A 25,667-nucleotide genomic window follows, 5' to 3' on the forward strand; every position below is an offset into this window, starting at 1 on the left:
AAAAATAGATTAATTAGCTTCAAAAATTGAGAGATTTTCGCTTTACTGAAAGTCAACAAAACTGAAGTCTCTAAAGATGGATTATACGGAAGCCCAAAATCTGAGAGTCAAAAGGCTGTCTGAAAATGACATCGGGTAGTTAAAGGGAAGTAGGGCCGTACATTCCTATCCTGAATGTTTGTATAATTTTATTATTTTTTAATTTAATTATCTTTCTATGTTCCTGCTTTTAAATTAAAAAAAAAAAAAAAAACTTTTCAAGATTATATAAAAATTCTGTTGTGCCGAAAGTTTTACATTCATGAAAGCAAAGAAAATATTAGAATCTTGCATATATAAATTATGCGAAACCTGTAATTAGAAAAAAAAAATGTAAAAATACTTTTTGCAATTATATTTTTGTGTGAAAATATTAAACAATACTTAATTCAATGATAATATCGTTTTCTAGTTACATTGAATTCATTAATACGGATTTTAGGGACTTTTTTCATAAGGTTCTTGTAAAAAAAATTTTTTTATTGTTATAATTTATGATGCTTTATTCTCAAAAAAAAAAAAAAAAAAAAAAATGCAAAAATAAATTCAGTTTTTTTTTTACTACTGAAAACCATAACTTCAATAAAGTTATTTTTTTTATTTAAACAAAAAATACATTTCCACTAAGATTTAAATAAGAACAATGGGTTCATTATATTTCGTGATCATTATTTGATAAAAAATGCAAAATTTCATTAAAATTGGTTAATTTCCTAATTTTTGGTGAATTTTTAAGTAAGGGAGGGGTCAAAATGTTTATACATTTTGAGCATCGGCATTCATTTTGCACGTACCTATTAAATAATAAATGTCGGAGTTAATACTATTAAGAAAAAATTAACTTCTTCCATAAAAATATGCCATTGTCATCTCAATATTCTTTAAATATAATGAAAATGTTTCTTCTCTATTTAAAATTGTAGCAATTTTATTCTTTTCAAAACAATTATCTGGCTTCTTATTGTTGTGCAAATAATTATCAGTAAAACGAATGTCACTTTTTCAAACGTATTTTTTTTTTAAATGCTACTATTTTAGTCGTCAGGGCAATTTTATTTTGAAACAATTCATCTTAAAATGAGTAAAGTCTACATTCTTTGCATTAGTAACATCAAATGTATCACCATCTTATTGTGTGTGAATGGCAATAACTTACATACGAACATGAAATAAGTTAGCATAATGCAGCTATTGTAAACGACACTATTTCTTTCAAATATTATACGAAGACTACAACAACAATAATATTGAGTATCACATATGTTAAAAGTTATACCCTATATATTGTATCCGTCTGAAAATGTAATTGATTGTAGGTTTTTGACATCAATTTCTGATGGTGTATTTTATGCCGAATCTGTATATACACTGTTGAAGAAAAGGAATTGATGAATATATCATTATCATAGAAATAAGCATTCAAAATCAGATAAAGGATAATTATTACTGCCTGAAATTTCATCACATTAATCCCTCTCTATGCAAAACCATTGTTTATTTGCACTGATACATTGCTATGTAAACATTATTCTTAATATCTAAGTTTCTTTTTAATTATTTTATTTAACTATCCACACACACACACACATATATATATATAACATTTTCATTCAAACCTGCACAGGCGTGAGGAGGGAAGCCCACCAGCAAAAATGCGCCACTCAGCTCTCTCCCATCAAATAAAAACCTATGGGAGAAAATCTCAAAATGATACCGAGCTGTGTATAGGCTGATGACCCTTATATTCCTCAAGTAATGGCTGGAAATGTTAGTGGTAGATTGATAATATCCACAGTGGTGGCAAATAGAAAGGAAAATATGAATTTGAAGACAAAAATATATTTTATGTGTGTGTATATATATATATATATATATATATTCTCATCGGTTTGTACGTTGATTTATTTGGAAAATTATGTGTGAGTTTGTGAATATTATTGTCATGTGCTGCAGAAGTATGAGTCTAAAACAAACTTTTTATTCAAAAAAAAAAAAGAAAAAAAAAAAAGAAAAAAATCCAAGCAGGAAGGAAAAGGGACAAAAACGGTCAAGTCGCTGATCACTTACTATTTATGACTTTTGGAATGTTTATGTATGCGGGGTGGAGAGGGCTCCCGTAAGCCGTGGTGAAGGCAACCCCTCTAGGAGAAGCAAATCTCTGAGTTAAAGAACAAAGCGGGAGACCAGTACCCGCATTAAGCTAGTCTGCAGTTTGACTTGTTGCTTGCTATCTTGCTCTTGCTTGTTGCTGGATGTCAACATTTTGAACCGAGAGAGAGATTTAGCTGTCGTACAAAGCTAAACCTCTGTAACACCATCAGGTATAGATACTCTCTCAGGCATTTTTCTATAAGAAAAATGGTCCTATTGCGATGGAAAAGTTGTGACGCGTGTAGGTCTGAAATGCTGGAAGCATGTAATAATTGATCTGCCATCATTATATGTATCTGTGTATATATGTATGTATAGGTGTATGTATGTTATGTACATGTGTATGTATATGTGTGTATATCTATGTGTATATGTATGTTTGTGTGTGTATATGAATGTGTGTGCATGTGTATTTATGCATGTGTGTATGTATGCATGTGTATGTATGTATGTATGTATGTATATGAGTGCATATTTATGTACGTGTATGTAGGTAAGTGTATGTATATATATGTGTACATATGTGTATATGTATGTATATGTGTGTATGTATATCTGTATGTATGCATGCGTGTCTGTATACGTATGTATCTGTATTATTCATTGTATATGTATATATGTTTACAGATATGTATGTGTGTATATATGTATATTTGTGTTTATATATATATATATATATATATATATATATATATATATGCCAATGATAGTCTTGTGTATGTTTATGTATGTATAAGTATGTGTATGTATGCATATATGTAATGTGTATGTATGTATGCATATATGTGGGTTATATGTATGTGTATGTATGTGTATATATGCGTGCATGTATATATATGTATGTATACCAGTGACCGTCTTCAGTGTCATGTCTGCTTGTGTGTGTGAATTTTGCCGGCAGGACTAAAGTCATTTTCGGCTCATGGACTTTCAGTACCTGAGGGAGTGGCACTCGTCTGACAAGACGTTACAATCATCATATATATATATATATATATATTTTCATGAAAATCAAGCAAGTAACAAAGAGAAAAAAGAAAGAAAGCAATAAATAATAAAAATCATGATAGAGTCACTTGATTATGGGACGCAATGTCGAAATGCAAAATTCTTATGCTTGCAAAAAGAAACATGTGGCACTAGATTATGTTCGAAGAAGGAAAAATAAAGAAATAATAATGACGAGAAGAAATGAGAGTCACTCAAAGTTCCTGATTGTAGGATGTAATGTTGAGATGAAAAGTATTCATAGCTGCCAAAAGAAATAGTGGCCAATAAGTGCCACTTATAAAGTCATTCAAAGTTCAAATTACAGTTTCAGAAGAAAAGACAGTCCAATAAGTTTTTCAAACAACTGAGAACAATATCCTGATTAAATCCAGATGATAATTTCTTCAACCTTTTCCCTGATTGTATATCCAAATGAATAAAGTCTCCAGATATTAGATTCTGAAATTCATAATACAATGTTCCAGTCGTCATTCAGAGATATGGTAATTTCCACTGCGTTTTCATCTCTAATGACGAAACAATTCGTTTCACGTCTCATTGAGACAATAAGAACAGTCGATTTGCCTCTCTTCCTTCACCAGTGAGAGCGTTTTAGTAGAAATAAAATTCTACTTTTTATTTCTTTACGCACTTTTATCAGCCAGAATCCCTAAAGTCCTCTCTTGTCAAAGGTTGACTCAAGACTGGCTTAATTTCTTCAATGTTCCATATGTGGCATTCACCTCTGTGTGTACACCTAGGCATCCAAAGCGAAGGGATTAATTTGATTAGACGACATTTTGTTGCCATACTGAAGTTCTAAAACTGCTTCAGACTCGCATGCGACAAGTCTAGACACTGATGATCGTCACCTGATTGTCTGATCGAGAAAAGAATGTCACAATATATTTCTTTTTTTATAACCCTTTATGTTCCTATCCATTCCTCTCAATTCTAAAACCTAAGGATCAGATCCTAAAATGAATTCTTTTTTATATTTAGCTCAAATCCAAGAACGTTACACAAATTTAACATTATAATTCCAATCTTCTAGTTAATCTAAAGTGTGTTTCCATTAAAGCTTTTAAGAACAATTCACTGCAGTATGATTTCTATTATTTCCTTCTTTCGGGCAGGAGATGTTCTGTAGAAGCGAGTATTTTTAAATAGTGTGAATGTCACGTTCAGCAAGCATTTCCATATACATTTGTGGTTTTAATTTATTTTTTTCCAAAAATCCATTATCCTGAAGTTCTTTGAATAGGGACGAAACGTTAATCAACCCACTAATGTTGTAAGTTTTCTTTCTTATTCCCATAACATTGAAATATTATTCTATTTAAATCATATATTAGTGATATATAGTTTGTAGATGAATCTGTTTTTTTTTATGGTTTAATATTTACTCATTCTTACATATTCGATCAATTAATAGTTAATAGATGTTGCATTTAAGCATTACATTACCTAAATTGGGTTAATGTGCCGTATAATGAACAAAGAACGAACTATAACTATTTTATTTTATGATTAAATTATGACGTCATCTGAACATAAGAGTATGTTTTTCTCATCTTATCTTTTTCCAACATTTTAAGAACACAGGAAATGAATGACATTAAGCAAATAACAGTACTATGTAAATAAATGGAGGGATAGAAAACTGCGCACAATGAGAGCGATTCTTTAATACTTACAAAATTCCTAAGGTTTTTCTTTTGATTAGATACTAGTCATGCTAGGTGTCCAATAAAAACAATCTTTAGATTTGGTATTGGAGTGGAGGAGTAATAGGTTTACTACCGTATTTTGTTACTAACAGACAGAACATTTAGAAAATGAAGCAGACTGTATATAAATGGAGTTTACAGAAAAGATAGACATTTATCTCTGTCAGTATGACACACTACAGAAATTGGATGAAAAGCTTAATGTGGATTGTAATAGGGAATACAAGAGTAAAGTAGAGTTGGGGTATGTAGAGATATGTAGGATGGTGTATTTAGCGAAAGAGAGAGAGAGAGATATGCAGGATGGTGTATTTAGCGAAAAAGAGAGAGAGAGAGAGAGATATGCAGGATGGTGTATTTAGCGAAAGAGAGAGAGATATGCAGGATGGTGTATTTAGCGAAAGAGAGAGAGATATGCAGGATGGTGTATTTAGCGAAAGAGAGAGAGATATGCAGGATGGTGTATTTAGCGAAAGAGAGAGAGAGAGAGAGATATATGCAGGATGGTGTATTTAGCGAAAGAGAGAGAGAGAGAGATATGCAGGATGGTGTATTTAGCGAAAGAGAGAGAGATATGCAGGATGGTGTATTTAGCGAAAGAGAGAGAGAGATATGTAGGATGGTGTATTTAGCGAAAGAGAGAGAGAGATATGCAGGATGGTGTATTTAGCGGAAGAGAGAGAGAGATATGCAGGATGGTGTATTTAGCGAAAGAGAGAGAGATATGTAGGATGGTACATTTGAAAGAGAGATATGCAGGATGGTACATTTGGCAAGAGAGAGATATGCAGGATGGTACATTTGAAAGAGAGAGATATGCAGGATGGTACATTTGAAAGAGAGAGATATGCAGGATGGTACATTTGAAAGAGAGAGATATGCAGGATGGTACATTTGAAAGAGAGAGATATGCAGGATGGTACATTTGAAAGAGAGAGATATGCAGGATGGTACATTTGAAAGAGAGAGATATGCAGGATGGTACATTTGAAAGAGAGAGATATGCAGGATGGTACATTTGAAAGAGAGAGATATGCAGGATGGTACATTTGAAAGAGAGAGATATGCAGGATGGTACATTTGAAAGAGAGAGATATGCAGGATGGTACATTTGAAAGAGAGAGATATGCAGGATGGTACATTTGAAAGAGAGAGATATGCAGGATGGTACATTTGAAAGAGAGAGATATGCAGGATGGTACATTTGGCAAGAGAGAGATATGCAGGATGGTACATTTGGCAAGAGAGGTTGGTTGTTTATGTTTTACAGCATATCAACCTTTTTATTTAATGCCGAATCTAGTTATTTTGAGGAATGATTTTTTATGGAGTATATTTTTTTTTTTAGGTCAGATCCTATTCAACCCATAGTTGGGACCCTCACAGGTACTACCACTCCGGGTCAGAGTGGACCTGGGAGCAATGGCAATTAAAGGGTGGCTCCACACTCCCCAAGGCCCGCAAGGTGGGGGCTTCACCATCGGATATAGTTTTAGGTCATATCCAGGATCTGGCAAGAGAGAGAGATGCAGGATGGTATATTTGGAGAGAGAGAGAGAGAGAGAGAGAGAGATGCAGGATGGTACATTTGGCAAGAGAGAGAGAGAGAGAGAGAGATGCAGGATGGTACATTTGGCAAGAGAGAGAGAGAGAGATGCAGGATGGTACATTTGGCAACAGAGAGAGAGAGAGAGAGAGAGATGCAGGATGGTACATTTGGCAACAGAGAGAGAGAGAGAGAGATGCAGGATGGTACATTTGGCAACAGAGAGAGAGAGAGAGAGAGAGATGCAGGATGGTACATTTGGCAACAGAGAGAGAGAGAGAGATGCAGGATGGTACATTTGGCAACAGAGAGAGAGAGAGAGATGCAGGATGGTACATTTGGCAACAGAGAGAGAGAGAGAGATGCAGGATGGTACATTTGGCAACAGAGAGAGAGAGAGATGCAGGATGGTACATTTGGCAACAGAGAGAGAGAGAGAGATGCAGGATGGTACATTTGGCAACAGAGAGAGAGAGAGAGATGCAGGATGGTACATTTGGCAACAGAGAGAGAGAGAGAGATGCAGGATGGTACATTTGGCAACAGAGAGAGAGAGAGATGCAGGATGGTACATTTGGCAACAGAGAGAGAGAGAGATGCAGGATGGTACATTTGGCAACAGAGAGAGAGAGAGATGCAGGACGGTACATTTGAAGAGAGAGAGATATGCAGGACGGTACATTTGAAGAGAGAGAGATATGCAGGACGGTACATTTGAAGAGAGAGAGATATGCAGGACGGTACATTTGAAGAGAGAGAGATATGCAGGACGGTACATTTGAAGAGAGAGAGATATGCAGGACGGTACATTTGAAGAGAGAGAGATATGCAGGACGGTACATTTGAAGAGAGAGAGATATGCAGGACGGTACATTTGAAGAGAGAGAGATATGCAGGACGGTACATTTGAAGAGAGAGAGATATGCAGGACGGTACATTTGAAGAGAGAGAGATATGCAGGACGGTACATTTGAAGAGAGAGAGATATGCAGGACGGTACATTTGAAGAGAGAGAGATATGCAGGACGGTACATTTGAAGAGAGAGAGATATGCAGGACGGTACATTTGAAGAGAGAGAGATATGCAGGACGGTACATTTGAAGAGAGAGAGATATGCAGGACGGTACATTTGAAGAGAGAGAGATATGCAGGACGGTACATTTGAAGAGAGAGAGATATGCAGGACGGTACATTTGAAGAGAGAGAGATATGCAGGACGGTACATTTGAAGAGAGAGAGATATGCAGGACGGTACATTTGAAGAGAGAGAGATATGCAGGACGGTACATTTGAAGAGAGAGAGATATGCAGGACGGTACATTTGAAGAGAGAGAGATATGCAGGACGGTACATTTGAAGAGAGAGAGAGATATGCAGGACGGTACATTTGAAGAGAGAGAGAGATATGCAGGACGGTACATTTGAAGAGAGAGAGATATGCAGGACGGTACATTTGAAGAGAGAGAGATATGCAGGACGGTACATTTGAAGAGAGAGAGATATGCAGGACGGTACATTTGAAGAGAGAGAGATATGCAGGACGGTACATTTGAAGAGAGAGAGATATGCAGGACGGTACATTTGAAGAGAGAGAGATATGCAGGACGGTACATTTGAAGAGAGAGAGAGATATGCAGGACGGTACATTTGAAGAGAGAGAGATATGCAGGACGGTACATTTGAAGAGAGAGAGATATGCAGGACGGTACATTTGAAGAGAGAGAGAGATATGCAGGACGGTACATTTGAAGAGAGAGAGATATGCAGGACGGTACATTTGAAGAGAGAGAGATATGCAGGACGGTACATTTGAAGAGAGAGAGATATGCAGGACGGTACATTTGAAGAGAGAGAGATATGCAGGACGGTACATTTGAAGAGAGAGAGAGATATGCAGGACGGTACATTTGGTGAGAGAGAGAGAGATATGCAGGATGGTACATTTGAAGGGAGAGAGATACGTAGGACGGTACATTTGGCGGTAGACAGATGGATAGACAGACACGGATAGACACACGATGCGTCTGAGCGGAGAAAACGAGTAAGATAGAAAAACGAAACAGAAAGGCGAGAGCAAAACAGAAAGAGTAGAAATCTTCGTAATATCATTTGCACCTGTTGACCTCAATCATAAGATAAGCCAACATCTTGCATTGATCCTTTGTGTGCTCAAGCGAAATAAAGCACTAAATGGAAATTAAATGAAAACTGCAAAAGGCAGCAAATTAAATGTTTATCTTCTTGGTTTTCTTTTCCTATTTCAGAAAAATGCAATTTAAAATTGATAAACATTAGCATAATTAAAAATATCCGATAATCCTCAATCCATTACGTGATTGGAATTTGTAGGTTTATAATGACCAACAAATAAATCAATATCGATTGAGTGGTCAGAGACAAATAGCGCTTATTTCTTCACATCAGTTAAGAATGACAAACGAGAAAGAAAATAAAAAAAATGTGGTAGAATATTAGAGAGGCGGCAGTCTCTTAAAGAGTGGTGAGAAAGAAAGTGTCTGAAGAGATCTATCTATTCCAAAATCATTTAATAAATGAGTAATCTGTTTCGGTTGGATTTAAGTGGCTTACCAATCTTCTCAAAGATGGATGAATAGTTTAGAAAACACCTGTGAAAGTAATAAGGGAAAAAGACAGAAAATACGCCTATGCTCATTTCTGTTTCGGATTTTTTGAGATGAGGATGGTAATTCGTATTATTTGGAACATTCAGGCTTCCGTTTTCAGATAACGGTGAAAAAAGCAAACCATATGTTCGACTACAATAACCTAAATAGACCTAGTATAAAATTTAATACAACATGTAACATTATAAAAAAAATGAATTAGAACATCATTATATTTATAGCACGTGTATTTAGGCAAAATTTTTAATTTAAGCAAACATCGTTAAAATAACAAAACCTCTGCTTAATTATACCTTTATTTTGTCGATTTTTATGATATTTTTTTTGATAAAAATAAAACAAATTAATAAATTTTATTTGTATCATAAACGTTTTCGATTCTTCATCTAATCATCAGATTAGAAAAGCAAACAAAAAAGCTGGAGAAAGTAACTGTAAAACGGGTGTTTAAGGTCAATTAGATTCCGGGAGAATATTTTCAGACTGTGAAGGAGAGATGCTAACAATTTAAATTCCATTAAGCAAGAATTAGTATCACATGATATTATAATTGATGTTTGGAGAAAATAAATTAAAATCATAAGTGTATGTGGAAACGTCTGCTGAGCGTGACACTAACAATCTTAAAAAAAAAACAAGACAAAAAAACTCACAAACATGCCCTGTCCAAACGAAGAAATAAACCATTTGTCACATCACAAAAAGACATTTCCATGTGCCCTTGTGGTTTTAATTTATTTTCTTTGATAGGCGATAATCAACTTCACATGGTATTATGTTAAAAATTAGCCTCACATGGTATTATGTTAAAAATTGTAAAATATTATTACTGGTTTTATATGCAATATTATTAATTGTAGGTTATTGCATTTTGATGTACATAGCTTCGAGTAGTTAAAATTTTTTGTTTCATTGTTCTCAGTCACATAAAACATTACAATTCATCCTACTTGCATTAGGCATAGTTGGTGAATGCTATGATGAAAATGATTTTTGGCTTTTAAACATATTTAAAATTACCATTCATTACCTTTTTATTTATTTGCAGACTCATCTTCATAGTTTGTTATCCTCATCTTCATAGTTGTGGTTTAACGTTTTTGCCAACTATTCCTCTGACCGTCATGAGGTGGTTAACCACTGGATGAATGCTGAGTCTAAATTGTATCCTCAGTAATTACTGCCTTCCACAATTGTTGTCTCACCATGTTTTGGCCAACTAATCCTCTGGCTGGCTTTGGGTAGGATTGAAACTGCTATCTTCAGACAATACTCATCTGAAACCGTAGATATTAAACATCTATCCACCGTGCCATGGGCCGGCCCCGAAAACGTGGTGAGATGACAACAACTATGGAAGGCAGTAATTACTGAGGATACAGTTAAGAGACTTAACATTCCTATCCCATTGCAGTTAAAGCACCTGATGAAGGCCAGAGGAATAGTTGGCCGAAACGCTGTGAAATAACGATGAAGATGAGGATCACAGTTCACAAATAAGTAAATATATAAATTACTCATTTTAAAGAATTCCAATAATAAAATAATACTGTTTTGTTTTGTATTTTTGTTTTGTTTTTTTATTTTTGTTTTGTTTTTTATTTTTGTTTTTTATTTTTGTTTTTTTGTTTTTATTTTTATTTTTTTTTTTTTTTACACATCCCAACCAAATGCTGTCCTTGATGAGAAAGAGGATGAAGTCACATCCAGTTTTTTTTAGTGAATCCAGTGAAAAGTATTAATACGGAGCTTATAATTACTACAACAATGATAATATAGCTGTAGCATATTGTAGCGGACTGAATTCTGATCAAATAAAAGAAATGGCTTTGACTTGCCTTATCCCTGCCATAAAGAGATCTCTCTTTGCCCAATATGCAGTTTAAAAATTAAGAAAATGTCAATATCGATAGTTATTAATGAGGATCGAACTGACGACCTTGGAGAAACAGAACGACTTCATATTGCATAGAAATAAGCAAATAAAAAAAAGAAGTCAACCACTGATGGTTAAAAAGAATTAACTGAAATCATTGCGACATGATTTAAAAATCTTAAGAAAAAGGAAAAAAGTGAAAAAAAAACACGTCCTGTCATGTATGAACTGCATTATTGTTGACAGATGCAACAAATCGATTATTTTCAAATATATCCAGTGAATCTAAGCTTAAACGGTCCCATTGAAGTCAGTGTTAACAGTTATTCGAGTTTCAAACTTTTTTCAATACAAATAATCCCCAAAGGTCTCTATATCAGACAGATATTGCATCGTGTCCAACCTCCATAGAGTGATGAATGCCAAAAATAATTATGAATATTATCGTTTGCATTTAAACATATTTGAAATAACTTGCCCACACTTGTTTATTAATCAGTTAAACTGAATCCTAGAATAAAAAAATTCAATACATCTTCAATAAAGGTATACTTATATATAAATAAGTACTTACCTAGAAACATGATCGACAAAAAGAGAAAACTGCTTCCGACAGCATGTAGAGCCGCAAGTACAATCCCTGTAATGACGCAGCACACACCAAACATAGACAAAAGAATTAGCACGTATTTGAAAGACGTGACTGTCGTCAGGCACTTGAGGCACGGAGCTTTGCAGTTCTGGTCTGAGTGCCGTGACACACTTGTTCGACTGCGTTGGTATCCAGTTTGTCGTGAAGACGACTGGTTGGTGGTGTTGCGTGGTTGCTGAGCATTATTACTTCGGTCACCACTCCGTGTTGTTCGTGTTGAACGATCAGTGCGGCTACGATGCTGGTTTGGTCGACTAAGAGCCACCGGTCGGGACACTACGTGAGAGTTTAAAATGTCTGGAAGGATTTCGTTGGTATTGGCAGAGTCTGGACTGTAGATTCCAGGATTCAAATCCTGTGTCCTGATCGGTTGTGCTCTTCCCAGCATCGGTTCCTCACTAGGATTCCAGCTGGAAGTTACAAGATCTACGTCAGTTCCGCCTTGCATCGGAAAAGGTGGCAGATAGGCACCATCAAGCAGTCTGACGTTGTTCTCGTCACCACTTCGGCTAGATCGATGATCGGAAAAGTTTTGGTGGCTGGGAGAAGAAGGAGAGACTGGAGATATTGATGACAATTGCAATCCTCCAAATGGGGCAGGGGTAGGGGCCGGCGGTAAGTTTGGGGTAGCAGTCGCCGCCGTCGACTGCGACCCGTGGCCATGAACAGCCGTATTGGTTGTGTTAGTGGCAGTTTCACGTAATGGAGAGAACACTGATAGCCCACCTTGTTCAGTAATGACATCGGATGTAGGCTGTCTCTGACCATCAGTCCGGGATGAGTTCTGGGATACTCGATGACGCCCAGCCACCAACGATTGGGCACTGGTCTCTCCAGACACGATGTCTGGATAGGAATGCAAAGGATGCGTAGCTGGACCAGAGGGGTATATGTTAAAGTGGTTTTTCTTTGGTTTCGAAGAAAACTGATTGGTGATAGAACCTCTGACCAGGGCACCTGCCATTACAAGCAGAAGCCATAGGGTAAATAAATTTTAACAAAATCAACCAAAAACAAAATGGAGAATACGGTTTATGCGTTGTATGTTGGCATGTATTTAAAGTTTGTTTGGTTTTTGTTTGCTTTTTTAGGGAACACGTCTTTCAGTTTCGGGTCCTTTAGATATAGTTATCACAGGAGGAATATTACCAAACTTCCAGGTAAGATGTCTTATTTTAAACGTATCCTTTTTCTCCTAGATATTCTGCCATTTGACATTCTTGATTGTCTGTTCAAAACCTGAAAAGAAAAGCAAGAAAGATTAATCTCAAATGAGATAAATATAAGAATTAAAATGTTTATTTTTAAAATATGCAATTTTTTAGTTTTATGAACGCTTGAACAATAAGCTTAATTTAAGTATAGATAACAAAAATGTAGTGCCAGATACAAAGTTCACATTTACATCCCCTTAAATAAATATCTGCTTGTCCTATCATAACAACTCCTAACACATCAATTCCAAAAGAGCTAGGGTTTTTTTTTTTTTTTTTTTTTTTTTACTTGCCTCCCCACGAGAGCAGAGTTAGACACAAGGTCGGTTTTTAATGTGGGGGTGAAACCAGCTCCTGAAAAAGGGGCACTCTGGTCAGTAACAAAAATAAAAATGTATCAGTTATGAAGGATTTCTCCATTAACCAAGACCAAAAAAAATGAAGTGAAAAAAGTGCAGTATCAGAACAGATACTACACATTTAAGTTATGTTTTTTTTTATTTACTCTGAAAAGTTACAAAACAGTAATAAACAAAATATTAAGCCCAAGGCCACTCAAAATTGGGGAGGGGATGTCCATGGTCATCTTCGTCACAGTACCTTTAGCTAGGATCAAGTATGGCCTAGCAAAGTTCTCATTCACCACAATACCTCAAGCATACCGGGGGTCATCCTACCTAAGATTCTCAAAGTATATTGTGTGTGTGTGTTTTAATACATTAAAATAAATTTGTAAACATAAAAATACCTTGATCCTGGCCCGAAGGCCAAGAACCATTGTTTATTCAAATCTAGTGAGTATATTTGCCAGCCACAGTGTGCATACCAGATTATACATGACTATACAAAACGACCTGTAACAAAAACAGGTGTTGAAAAATTAGACCTAGTCTTGTCATTAAATGAACCTGGTACATCAAGTGTAAAAAGATTCATTCATCCAAATTGATATTCTGAAGGGCTCGCCACGTACTTGAGAAAATTATGCCTGGAGGTCGATTATTTAGTTATCAAATGCTTGATTTAGCAAATTGTACTGAAATACATGCTTAAGGCATCTTCATGATTAGCTCACCATATTTTTTTTCATGGTTTGCCTCCTGTTATCAAGAATGATCTTCTACAAAACTGCAATATTCTCTTGACTGAAGCATCCATTTGTGGATGGTCACTACAGAAACTACAGCTAACTATAAGAAATCAACTTCTTGGTTCTATTCTCTCTATGCCAATAAATATTAACAGACTGTGTGAAAGATGTGGCTTTTTACGATGAATGGACGGTCTTTTAAACTGTATTTTACACATCGTATAGTGCAGAGATGTGTGGAGGCCAGTCGAGGATGCTAGAAATAAGCAATTGTAAAAAGGTACTATTCTATAAACTCTAAAAATATCACTTAAGATTTAATAAAATTACGCAACCAGAAAAACATCTTGTGTTGTTCCTCCTCCATTCTGTGACGTACGTAAAATCCTAAATGAAAAACTATCCAGTGACAAAAAAATACTGGAGTTGGTTTTATTCATTTTAAAGTACAGTTGAGTTGAATTTGACTAAAAAGATCTTTTGATTTCAACTTATAAAGCAATTCAGCCTAGTCACTACTGGATGATCAAAGTACGACTCCAATTGATAACTGCCATACCCATAATGAATATAACTAATTCATTATGGATATGGCAGTTATCAAGAAGTTTTAGCATTTATGAATCATGCCACAGTAACAAGAAAGAAACTATGAAAAGGGTTTTTGAAGGGAAAAAATGCAATAAATTGTAGTAGACAGCAACATTCAAGAATTTTGTAACTTTGCTAATTTATTCAAGGTGTTTACATAGTAAGTGTGCAATAGATTTCAAAGTTTGTCACAACTGAAGGTGGTAATGAGGATAAGCTCTCCCTAAAAAAATGCTTTCATGGTGTGCATCTCTAACAACAAAGTCCAGCTCCTGGCCTTCTCGTGTGGTTTAGCTACAAAAAACCTCTTTATACTAAGCGGAAGAAGAGATAAAGGTGGTCTCCTGGTGCCTTAAAACCAGTCACTTCAGGCAGGTGAGGCTCATCAACTTTGCATGGTAGCTCACCTAAGAGAAGATAACTGATTCAAAACCTCCGCTATCTTGCGAGATCACCCCATTAGGGGCTAAGGAGTAAACCTCGACAGAAAATCCAAAGACAGAGTCCTTAATGCAGCCTGACTTTATATTGCCATCACCGGCAACTCCTGTGGCGCAGTTAAAGCAAAACTGTATCGACTATCTTTCTCTTGAATTCTCTGGCTTCTTGGAAAAGGTGAGTGAGGGGCAACAGCTATCCTCTCCTATTACCCTGTCCACTGCTACACCATCGTATCCTTAGACGGACAGTGTAGTTTGTATTATTTGGATTGTTTAAAATGCTGTTCTCATACCCTTTCGTCTCATGTAACACCCGACCTTCTTCAGTGTGAAGTGTTGAACTCTGAAAGCGCAGAGTTAAACTAAGTAATTTCTACAAAATTTAATCTACAGGAGTAAATTGTTCTTGTTTCATCAACCATGACCAAATAGAAATCTAAATGTTATATTACTAGTGTTACTGAAGATTGAATGATGTCTGAATTTGACAAGATGAACCTGAAATAGGTCAGAGGCGGTATTGGTCAAAGCGTTGTGAAAATAATATCCAAGATGAAAACAGTAATCTCAAATTCCACAATTTTTTTCTTCAGTGAGCACTTCAATGTCTAGTTACTAAGTTACCAGGAGATTGTCAAGAAATGGTAAAATATATTATTAAAGACCAATAGATTTTCTAAATACCTGTGCATCACATATCAGCACTCGACTCGACTATCAAACATTGATCTTGTGAAATTCATGGACACAAAATCAGAACAAAAGTTAACAGAAGAAAACAAAAAGTCCAAAACCAGTGAAAACAAACAAACAAACAAACAAAAAAAGACCTACAAAAACGTACTTTCAAGGTAACATTCTTTTTAAAATCTTACATTTAAGATTAATTTAAAATTTTTTTTTTTTTAATTACATTTTCACCCCAAACAAGGCACTGCCACTTTGATGTACAGGATACTATTAGGGACATAAGCTCCAGGGGTACTATGCGGGGAGTTGGGCAGCAAGATGTCGGTTCACGTTACACTTTAACTTCTGCATGTCAGTACAGTTGGGGAAGCAGGAACCCGGAAGGGAATTCCAAAGTCTAGCAGTTCTGGGGAAGAAACTACTGGAGTAGAAGGCTCTCTTACATCTAGGGAGCTCTACTGTGAAGGGGTGGGATTTAGCTGCTTGTCGGGTTTTTCGGGGGTATTTACGTTGAGGGAGTACAAGTGCTTGCAGTTGGTTGGAGCATTCACTGTTAAAGTACTTGTAGAACAGGCAGAAGGATGCTACATTTCGTAGATGGGACAGAGGCTGAATCTTTGATGACAGTTCAGGACCTATCAGGTTGGCGACTCTTTTGAACCTTGTCTAGGAGTGAGAGACTAGTAGCAGATGCACCAGCCCAAATATGACAACAATACTCCATACATGGGCGAACGGTGGCCTCATAGAGGTAAAGGATACTTTCGGGCGTTAGTAGCTTTCTAGCACGGTAGAGAGAACCTACCTTCTTCGCAGCAGTCCTGGCAATGCTCTCAATGTATCTGTTCCAACTCCTGTTTCCTGTGAACGTTAGGATGAGGAGTTTAAAAGATTTACTTTCAGATAAAGAGTCTTTGGCCATTGCTATTGCTGGTAGAGAAGGTTTCTTGTAATTATTGAAGTTCAGTCTTGGCAGCATTGAATGTGACCGCCCATTTTTGTCCCCATTCCACTACAAATCGGAGGTCATCCTCTAGTGTTTCTGCCATTTCTTTGGATATGTGTTCATTTGTTTTCCTGTTCTGTCTGTAATAGAGTGTGGTGTCATCAGCATATATACCCAATCTCAGACAATTTTCTCAGGGAAATCCTAAATATTAGGAATAATAGAGGTCCAAGATAGATCCTTCAGGCACTCCCACATTTATATCCTATTGTTTAGATGTACGACCATCGAGGACAACCTGGATTTTGCTTTTATCTAAGGCGGCTTTAATTATGTTAAGTATTGTTCTAGTGATACTGTATGATCTGATTTTCCTGCGAAGACCTTCATACCATACCCTGTCAAAAGCCTTAGATATATCTAGTGCTACCCCTGCTTTTTCCAGTGAATGGTATACATGTTCAGAGATTACAGTTACGATATCTGCTGTGGAACGGGCTTGCCTAAATACATATTGTTGGTCGGTCAGAAGTTTAGCATCTGTAAGACTAGAGCTTGGTTAATTTTGGACTCAAATATTTTGGCGACAAGTGGGAGGAGGCTAATGAGGCGGTAATTTATTGGGTCAGTTCTTTCGCCAGAATCCTTGAAAACTGGTACCACAGAAGCAGTTCTCCAGCAGGCAAGAAAGCGAGATTCATTAAGGCATTTGTTGTAAAGTTTGGAGAGAACTGGAGCTACTTTGGCGGAGCACTTTTTTAATAGCACAGCTGGGTTGAGATCAGGTCCACATGCTTTTGAAGTGTCAAGATTTTTTATGATAGCATGCACTTGAGAAGGGGTGATTTTCAGATCATCTAGTGTGGCGTCTGTCTGCAAAGGAAAGTTAGGGAGGGGGTGGTTAGCAGGGTCCGATGTGGAGTTGGAGGCAAACCGACTGGCAAGCATGTTAGCCTTCTCAGTTGCTGAACAAATAACCTCATGATTGTTGGATAGTGGGGGAATTGTTGATTGCCCATTATTTACTATTATTTACTACACTGTTGTAGATTTTCCAGAAGTCATGGGCTCCTAATTTCTGTGCTTCACTGCGTGTTTTGGTGGTTTCAGTAAATTCTCTCTTAGCTGTCTATTTCTTTCATACAGTTACTTCTGGCTTCTATACACTTCTGTCTGTTTGAACTGGACTTATGTCTATTAAATCTGCAGTACGACTGCTGCCTTTGCACAATGGCAGCTGCACAAGTAGAAGTAAACCATTGGGGAGAGTGGGGCTTGCTATAAAATTTCCGCATGGGAACATGTGCTTCAATTGGCGTTTTGAATCATTTAGTGGTCTCATTTGTGCACCGTTCAGCAGGAAGTGAAAATATTTCGCCATGGGGCGTCTCTGATGAGATCCCGGATGGCTTCCCAGTCAGCCGTTTTATAATATCTTGCTGTTTTGAGCAATGGCTCTTCAGTTTTGATTCTAGAGTTTAGGGTGACTTCAACCATTATCACTGCATGATTAGCGTTCCCAAGTGGGCTGTGGGCATTCATAACACAATCATCGGAAACTGTGGTCAGAATCAGATCTAAAAGTGATGCGTGATGTTGTTGCTGGTCTGGGAAACAGGTTGGAAACGTAACCATCTGTGATAGGGAAGGAGATATAGAGAAGCTATGTGTTGTGCTACCAGCTACGTCTGTGAAAATCCAAGCCAGTTGTTGTGGTGGACATTGAAGTCACCAAATATATGGACTTCTGCACTAGTGTAGAGGGAAAGTGCTATATCTGTGCTGTCAGAGACTTTGTTTATTAGGGTACAGTTCTGGGTCGAGGGAGAGCAGTAGAGAAAATACAAGTAACTAATGTTATGTTGCATGTTAAGTCTAAAGCACATAAAGGCATGATCGTCCGATTCTCTTTTGTTTCTCTTGTCAAGGGGAGGGTGTTTCGAATATAGACTCCAAGTCCGTGCATATGTCTGTCAGAGTCCTTATGGCAGAGTGGTAGATAACCAGGCATGTTAAAATAGTTTGAGGAGATAGAGGAGTGTAGTTTAGTCTCACTTACTGCGAAGATATCGGGGGTGTTTGTTAGGAGAAATGCTTCAACATCATTTAAATTAGTTCTAAGCCCACGGATGTTTGTATATGCAAGCCTCAAGGAAGGAGGCAATTTGGTTTTGCTTGAGTTTTGTCCTGGTTTAAGCGTAATTTTATATTGTACTGTCATTTTTTAAGACTTTCAGTTTAGATAAGGGGTGCTAAACAAGTGGTTATGCAGAATACCAGACATGCAACAAGTAGACCATCAGTTGACCTTCCATCTACTAGGATTGTGGCATCAGGAAAGCCCACCGGGGGTGAGTGCAGGGTCCCTTTCCATGCACAACATGACACTACAAAAATCCCGATATTATTCAACTGTTGATGGAGCAGCTGCTCTAAGCGCTACCAAAGAGTTAGAGCTCCTGTACTGGACAGTATACTATTACCAAGAAGTAGAATGATACCTTGTCAACTAGGGGCAGAATCTGTGGTATCTGCACAGTGTGGTGTTGCATGGATGGAAATAATAAAAGAATGATATGATAGATGTGTAATGCAAGATGGGCTTAGATCTGATTACCTTAAAAAATTAAATATATAGAGTATAGGGAAAAGTGTGTGGACTATTTTGTTGGCATAATCACATTAAAAAGTGGATGAGGTTCTTGGATTAGTAAATGCAGAAGAGTTGGGGGAGCAGAATTAGTTGATAAGAGAAGCTCAAATAAAATAAAAGAGTATTTAATAAGGATAGATTTGAGACCAAGGAGGATCAATAAAATTAAGTTAGTTTGGAACTGCATTTCTAAAGTTATCCAAGAAGGACATCAAACCAAATCTAATTTTAGGTATAAAATGGTGTCAAGATCTGAACATCAAGATCTTAAAAGGAAATATTTACTATGCTAAGTGTGTTTTATCATTAAAATTATTCCCCTCTGGAGTAGGTCAGTGATTCTATATTGTATTAAAAATCAAAAGGATTTAATGTTATTAAAAATTGACTTAAAAATATAAATGCAAAAACGCTATAATATTTATGACTGTATAACATACTTCCTTGTGTTTGTATAAAGCAAGTCAGAGCGCGCCATCTCAAATAATAAATCTATTAAAGACATAAAATCACTGATCTGTTATTTCAGGAAATCAGAGAGGCCAACTGTATTATAGCAAACAACATTCTCCTTGTTAGAGATTTTTATGTCAATATAGTAAGCATGCAAAATAGTTATGTATATCCTTTTTAACCAGATAAGAACTTACAGCCAGAAACTTGGCAAGGATATACAAGGAATTTTTTTACTGTTTTTTTTTTTTCATACAAACTTCTAATTGAAGAAAATGACAGTATCATAAAAAACATGAGGGAAAGAGAAATTTGTTAAATATATATATATATATATATATATATATATATATATATATATATATATCGTTAGAATACTGACAGCTTCTCTGCATTTGGCATTTATAGGCGTTTAATTTCCCTTAATTTTCGTGTTAATTGATGTGGGCTCAGATGTCCCAGTAAATGGAGTCAAAGGTAACTTTGTAGATGAGTTTGAATCCTTCGATTGGCAGTAATTATCACATCCTGTACTGATGATTGTGAAAGTATAAAACACTAGTGTGTGTAGGTATGAAAATAATTTATATAGACAATATTACATAGTCGCTACACTGAACATGCTAATTTTTCAGACAAGTAGTCTGTCCGGACCAAAAGTCTTCTTCAGGTGACGTAATAAAGCCTGTGTTCCCGTGAAGAAGTCTGGTTCTTAAATGTAGAAATAGGAGATATTGAAAAGAAAAAAAAAAAGAAAAATAACAGAAGGAAGGAGTGGGGTTTAAGTGATATTTTAGACTCTAGACATTGAAAGGAAAGAAGGAATAGACGGCAAGAGAATAAAAAAGAAAAAGAAAAGGCAAGAACAGAAGGTATATAAAAGAAGGTCAGTGTGGATTACAGCAGCAAAAAGTGGGAAGTTGATGAAACAATCGAGTTTCATTGAGTTGTCTACGAAGGAGGGTGAAATGTCAAAACATGAGGTCTGTCATGAAGGAAAAATATTGAGAAAGAAGGAGTTAAATTAAAGGAGGGTGGAGAAAAAGAAATGTATACATAAGAACATTAATTTAAACATATACACACACACATACGTCTACGTATATGCACATTAGCGGAGCACATACAGACACATGCATATATGTATGCACAGTATGGAAATATATCCATCACTATTTACAAGGCATCGAAGGTCCGCATGCAAAGATTAATAGTTATATTTTCATCGGTCTAGCTAAAATAAGTAATATTTATCACGATGGAATTCAATATGTAAGATTTAAAGATTAATAGTCATATTTCGATCAGTTTAGCTAAAAATATTTACCACGGTGAAGTTTAAAATTCAAAATGTAATATTAAAATTAAGGAATAAAAGAAGAAACATACTAGTAATGTTTTAAAAAAGCAATTGTTAAAATATATATAATTCCAGTAAAATTAAGAGAATTAATCTTAATGATTCAGAAAATATAAAAAGACAGTATAATGATAGATGAAGAGAAGGCATAATAAAGTAAAGAATTAAAAAATTATTAGAAAATAGATTAGTAAATAGCAGAATAATAATGATAGTTTATAAAAATTTGGAAGTAATAAACGGATAGTAATAGTATTTTTGAGATGAGGTGTTTTCATTTATTGAGATTGTCGGACTGACTTCCTCATCTTGGTTGTTATAGTCACAACGTTTCGGCCGTTTTGCCCTCCGGCCTTCATCGGGTGTTTTGTATCGAACTAGGGAACCGTTTGTTAGGAGTCTCGAACCCAACTCTTTATTATTATTATTATTATGGGGGGTACCGTGTTTGGACTCCAGCTAGGCTCTGGGACATAGTTGCTGATTCTGTTTTGAATATTACTTTTCACTGCCTTCGTTCAGGATTGAACTTAGCACCTTTGGGTAACTGTAAACTTTGATACAACGTCTAGGACCACTCGGCCATATGTCACTAGGACAACGGATGTTAAATATTAAGTAGGAAAATTACTGGGATATACCAGTAGAAGTAAAAATAAAAATAATGTATTAGAATCACATAATCAAGGATAAAAAGTAAAATATAGAGTAATACGTATCTCCTTTATTCCTACATTTACGAACTAGACTTCTTCAAGTATTACGTCGCCTGAAGAAATATTAGAGTCGCTACACTGAACATGCTAATGTTTCAGACCATTTGTCCGAAACATTAACATGTTCAGTGACGCGACTATGTAATATTTGTCTATATAAATAAAAATATTATATTTTGCTCTTTATTGAGCACTCTTAATAAATTCGTTTTAATTCACGAGTTTTTCCTTCTGCATACCTTTAACTTGGTGTATGTGTATATATGTGAATATGAACAGCAAGTAAGTTACCGGGAAACGTTCAGGGTTCTGCAATAAATCAGGCTAGATTCATTTAAAAATGAAGCATGGATACTTCTGATCTATTTATTTATGGCATATTTTTTCATTTTCAAAATGTAGAAATATATTATGAAGTCAATCCTATACCCAGCTCTATTTCCAATAAAGTTTAACAATTATGTAAAAAGCGCATCAATTAAGGTTGGAAATTCGAGCTAGAGTCATATGTATCACACTAATGAAAGTTTCAACTTCAGATATAGAATATAGTTTGTTAACTACACGTAGGCATTAATTGCTTTCATAAATCATATAGGAGATTTCAGTAAAAAAAAAAAAAAAAATTATTTCGAACTGCATTAAGTCAAATATTCTTGTTTACAATATGAAAACAAGATGTCAAATTGATCTAATCAGTGAAGAGTTTTTATATTCGAAAACTCCCATTGATGAAACAAATTGAATATCTGTTTTAAATACTAAGTCAAAAAATGTATGATTTGATATGAGAGTAAAAATGTTTTAAGTTAAAAATTGATTATTCCCTTATGTTTCCAGCTCTAGTATTCTAATTACTATTGAGCTTTTGATCCACTTTGTGTGAACTTATATAACAGTTATAACAAACCTGGATAGCAATTCATCTAGCATATGGATAATTGATTTAGACTAGCTATTGTTTCTTTTTTACCCCACTATCTTATAGTACAAATATATTTTACTTTTGTTTCCTTTAAATATTCTAATTAAGAGAACTGTTATACTGGAGACAATTTTCCATTACTCATCGAAATAAATTACGGTGGGCAATTATAGAGTTCTTTTCCTCGACTTATACAAAAATATTAATTGCATTATGTATTTTCAAACATGTCTGTACTTCTGATTGATTACTTGTTAATTATTTGTCCATTTTTATAAGTCGTAAGTAGTAAGACAAAAAAAAAAGGCAAAAAAAAGAAACAATATTTCACAAAATAATTCGATTACTCATTGATAACGCTGGGTAGGAATAGCTAGAGTTATTCCTGTCTGTTCAGGAACTGCTTCTAGAGTTAGAGATAGACCCCAATAACAAACCTTTATATATTCTTACATTACATTAATACAATAGTTTGTTTTTTTTCATTCAAATTAAATACAAACTATTGTCAGTGTTAGAATTTGCACTCGACATACATTCAAAGAAAGTTTTAGTTTATTTATAACTTGAACCTTGTTTTAAAAGTAACGAGACACTTTGCGATATATTGGCAAATGTTAGAATTATTTTAAATCAAATTATTAATGAAACAGAGAGCGTGCAAGAGAAAAAAAAGCTAATTGGACACAAGCTGTTCTCAACAATAACTGCTTTATTTGCATGTTCACAATGGGATGTATAAAAATAAAAATGAAGAATCCGAAATCAATAAAATACAATTATTAAATCTTTAAAAATCAATATGCAAATTAGTCTTTCCAATTGGTGTTTAAGAGTTCATTCAGTGGTATGTATAAATAGATTTGCATTTTTTAGAATATGTCAGAATGTAATGAATGTGACGGGTATACGCAATATATACCACATCAGTTTTTAATTTAATTTTTATTTTATTTTATGTTTTTACATACTACCGAAATTGTAAAGTTTACAAAAAATAATACAAAAGTAAAAATAATGTGCCCATTTATTCACAATGTTGCTAGACTATGTATCCAATAATTTATGTTTATTAGTTTAAGAGTTTACCCCATACATATCATTTAATTGGAGACACTGATCCAATTAAAATTTTACAACTTAACAGAACTCTAAATGTGATATATAGCAATTCTTTTCTCAATTTTTTGTATCTTGCTTATTTTCAAAGATTTGGAAAAAGACCCAAAGTTTGCAAAAAATAATGTGGCCAGGTTTCTCGCCACTTTTCATTGAATATATTCCTGAATTCATGGAGAACGATTCATCATTTAGGAGTGAATCATTAAAGGTTAAGAGGGAATTCCATATAACAAGGATATCCAAAAGCGCAACAACATTGCACTGTTGAGGGCAAGATGATTTGGACATGTGCTGAGGCATCACGGTAGTAGCTAAGGACCAACACAGATACCATAGAACTCGCTGGGAAAGTAGATCAATGATGCACAGAACAACCCATAAAACCGACTTTCATCCTGATGAAGCCCGTGATCGTGTCAAGCTGAGATAAAGTCCACCATTGCAGACCTCGTAGTCTGGGATTAATGCATCAGAAAAATGGCCTCCTCCATACAGTATAAAATTTGGAAAGTGCTATATCCAAGAGTGCTCAACATTATAGTTTAGGTGGAATAATAAAGTATTAAATTTGCTAAATGGTATGATAGAGGGATGGATAAAGATAGAATTGTCAGATGTCATACATTCAAAGAAAAATTTTATTTTACACTTTGCTATTTTGTTGTACATGCCCGCTCCCCTCTTTGAGTAACTGTGTAGCCACGCTCTTAAATGATAAAAAGTCTTATTTGGTGGAATAAATATATGTAAGAGTTTATTTTACTTGTATAGATTGCTTGCAATCCTGAAAGAATATAATGAGTGATACACACGGGTTAATAAGATTAGCTTTAATAGAGATTAAAAGAAAAAAAAAAAGAAAGAAAAAAGATGTATTGTCTACGTTAATGCGTTCTTATTTTATGATTTTAACTTTTCTTTATTTGTATTTTCAACGTTATTTACTTTGAAAAGTTCAGTGAAAGTGCTTTTAAAATATTTCGACTTTAGGCCTTATGAGATCTAAGTCTTCAAATTACTCAATCTATTTTCAGGGTAGGGACGGATGGGTAGCGTGTTCATTATCTTATTTAGTGCTAATCATTTAAGTGTTTTCCACTCGATGGCATTTAAGTGATTTGCTTAGAAGTGCGGAAAGATTGTCAGTTGTACAAATGCAGCAATTAAACGATTTGTAATAATTTCTAGCCAACACATGATACACAGGTTAATATGACTAATTTCATTAGTATTTAGTTTTTATTTAAATTCTCAGCGACAACGTAAGAAATAAAAACGTATATAAATCTCCAGTAGAACATTAAAGACAATAATTGTTCAAACTTTGGGCGAAACTTCTGTTCATACAACACAAATTGTGTTTTTGAATTTTTGAGATGAGGATTAGTAATTTGTATTATTTAGATTATTGGAGCTATTATTCTCATCTTGAGTGTTATTCTCACTACGTTTCGGTTTATGTAACCTCCAACCTTCTGGTCGAAATCTGGAATCTTTCTATCAAACTCTAGAATCTACACGGAATTTCAAACAGAACCCTTTATTTAGTCCAATGAAGATAACTTACCTTCATTCTAACAACCATGACCGGGTAAAAATGTCAATTCACATTCGTATTTTTAGTATTACACCTTCCACCTCTAAAAGGGTTGAACTTCTACTTAGTACTTTATCCATTACGCTACAAACCCTTGTAAATTTCAAGTTTGACAAGATACACCTGAAAAAAAGTCGCAGGTTACATCGGCCAAAACATTGTGCAAATAACACTCAGGATGATCCAAATACAGGATAAAAACACTGACAAAATCTACAACAAAATAATGCTCTCTTTCAG

At 35.2% G+C, this 25,667-nt stretch overlaps 1 protein-coding gene across 2 annotated transcripts in view; it reads right to left on the reverse strand.

Annotated features, from left to right (window-relative positions):
- LOC145293838 (uncharacterized) overlaps positions 1–25,667 on the reverse strand; it is a 398,476-nt gene that overhangs the window by 199,815 nt on the left and 172,994 nt on the right. For both annotated transcript variants that reach the window (XM_080140504.1, XM_080140505.1), the window contains one exon: positions 11,553–12,869. In XM_080140504.1, coding sequence (XP_079996630.1) covers positions 11,553–12,594 — 1,042 coding nt within the window. In that variant the 5' untranslated portion in view covers positions 12,595–12,869. The remainder of the gene's footprint in view (positions 1–11,552; positions 12,870–25,667) is intronic.

This window comes from Euprymna scolopes, chromosome 15 (genome assembly GCF_053919585.1).
Source record: "Euprymna scolopes isolate OS-2025 chromosome 15, ASM5391958v1, whole genome shotgun sequence".
Classification (NCBI taxonomy): domain Eukaryota; kingdom Metazoa; phylum Mollusca; class Cephalopoda; order Sepiida; family Sepiolidae; genus Euprymna; species Euprymna scolopes.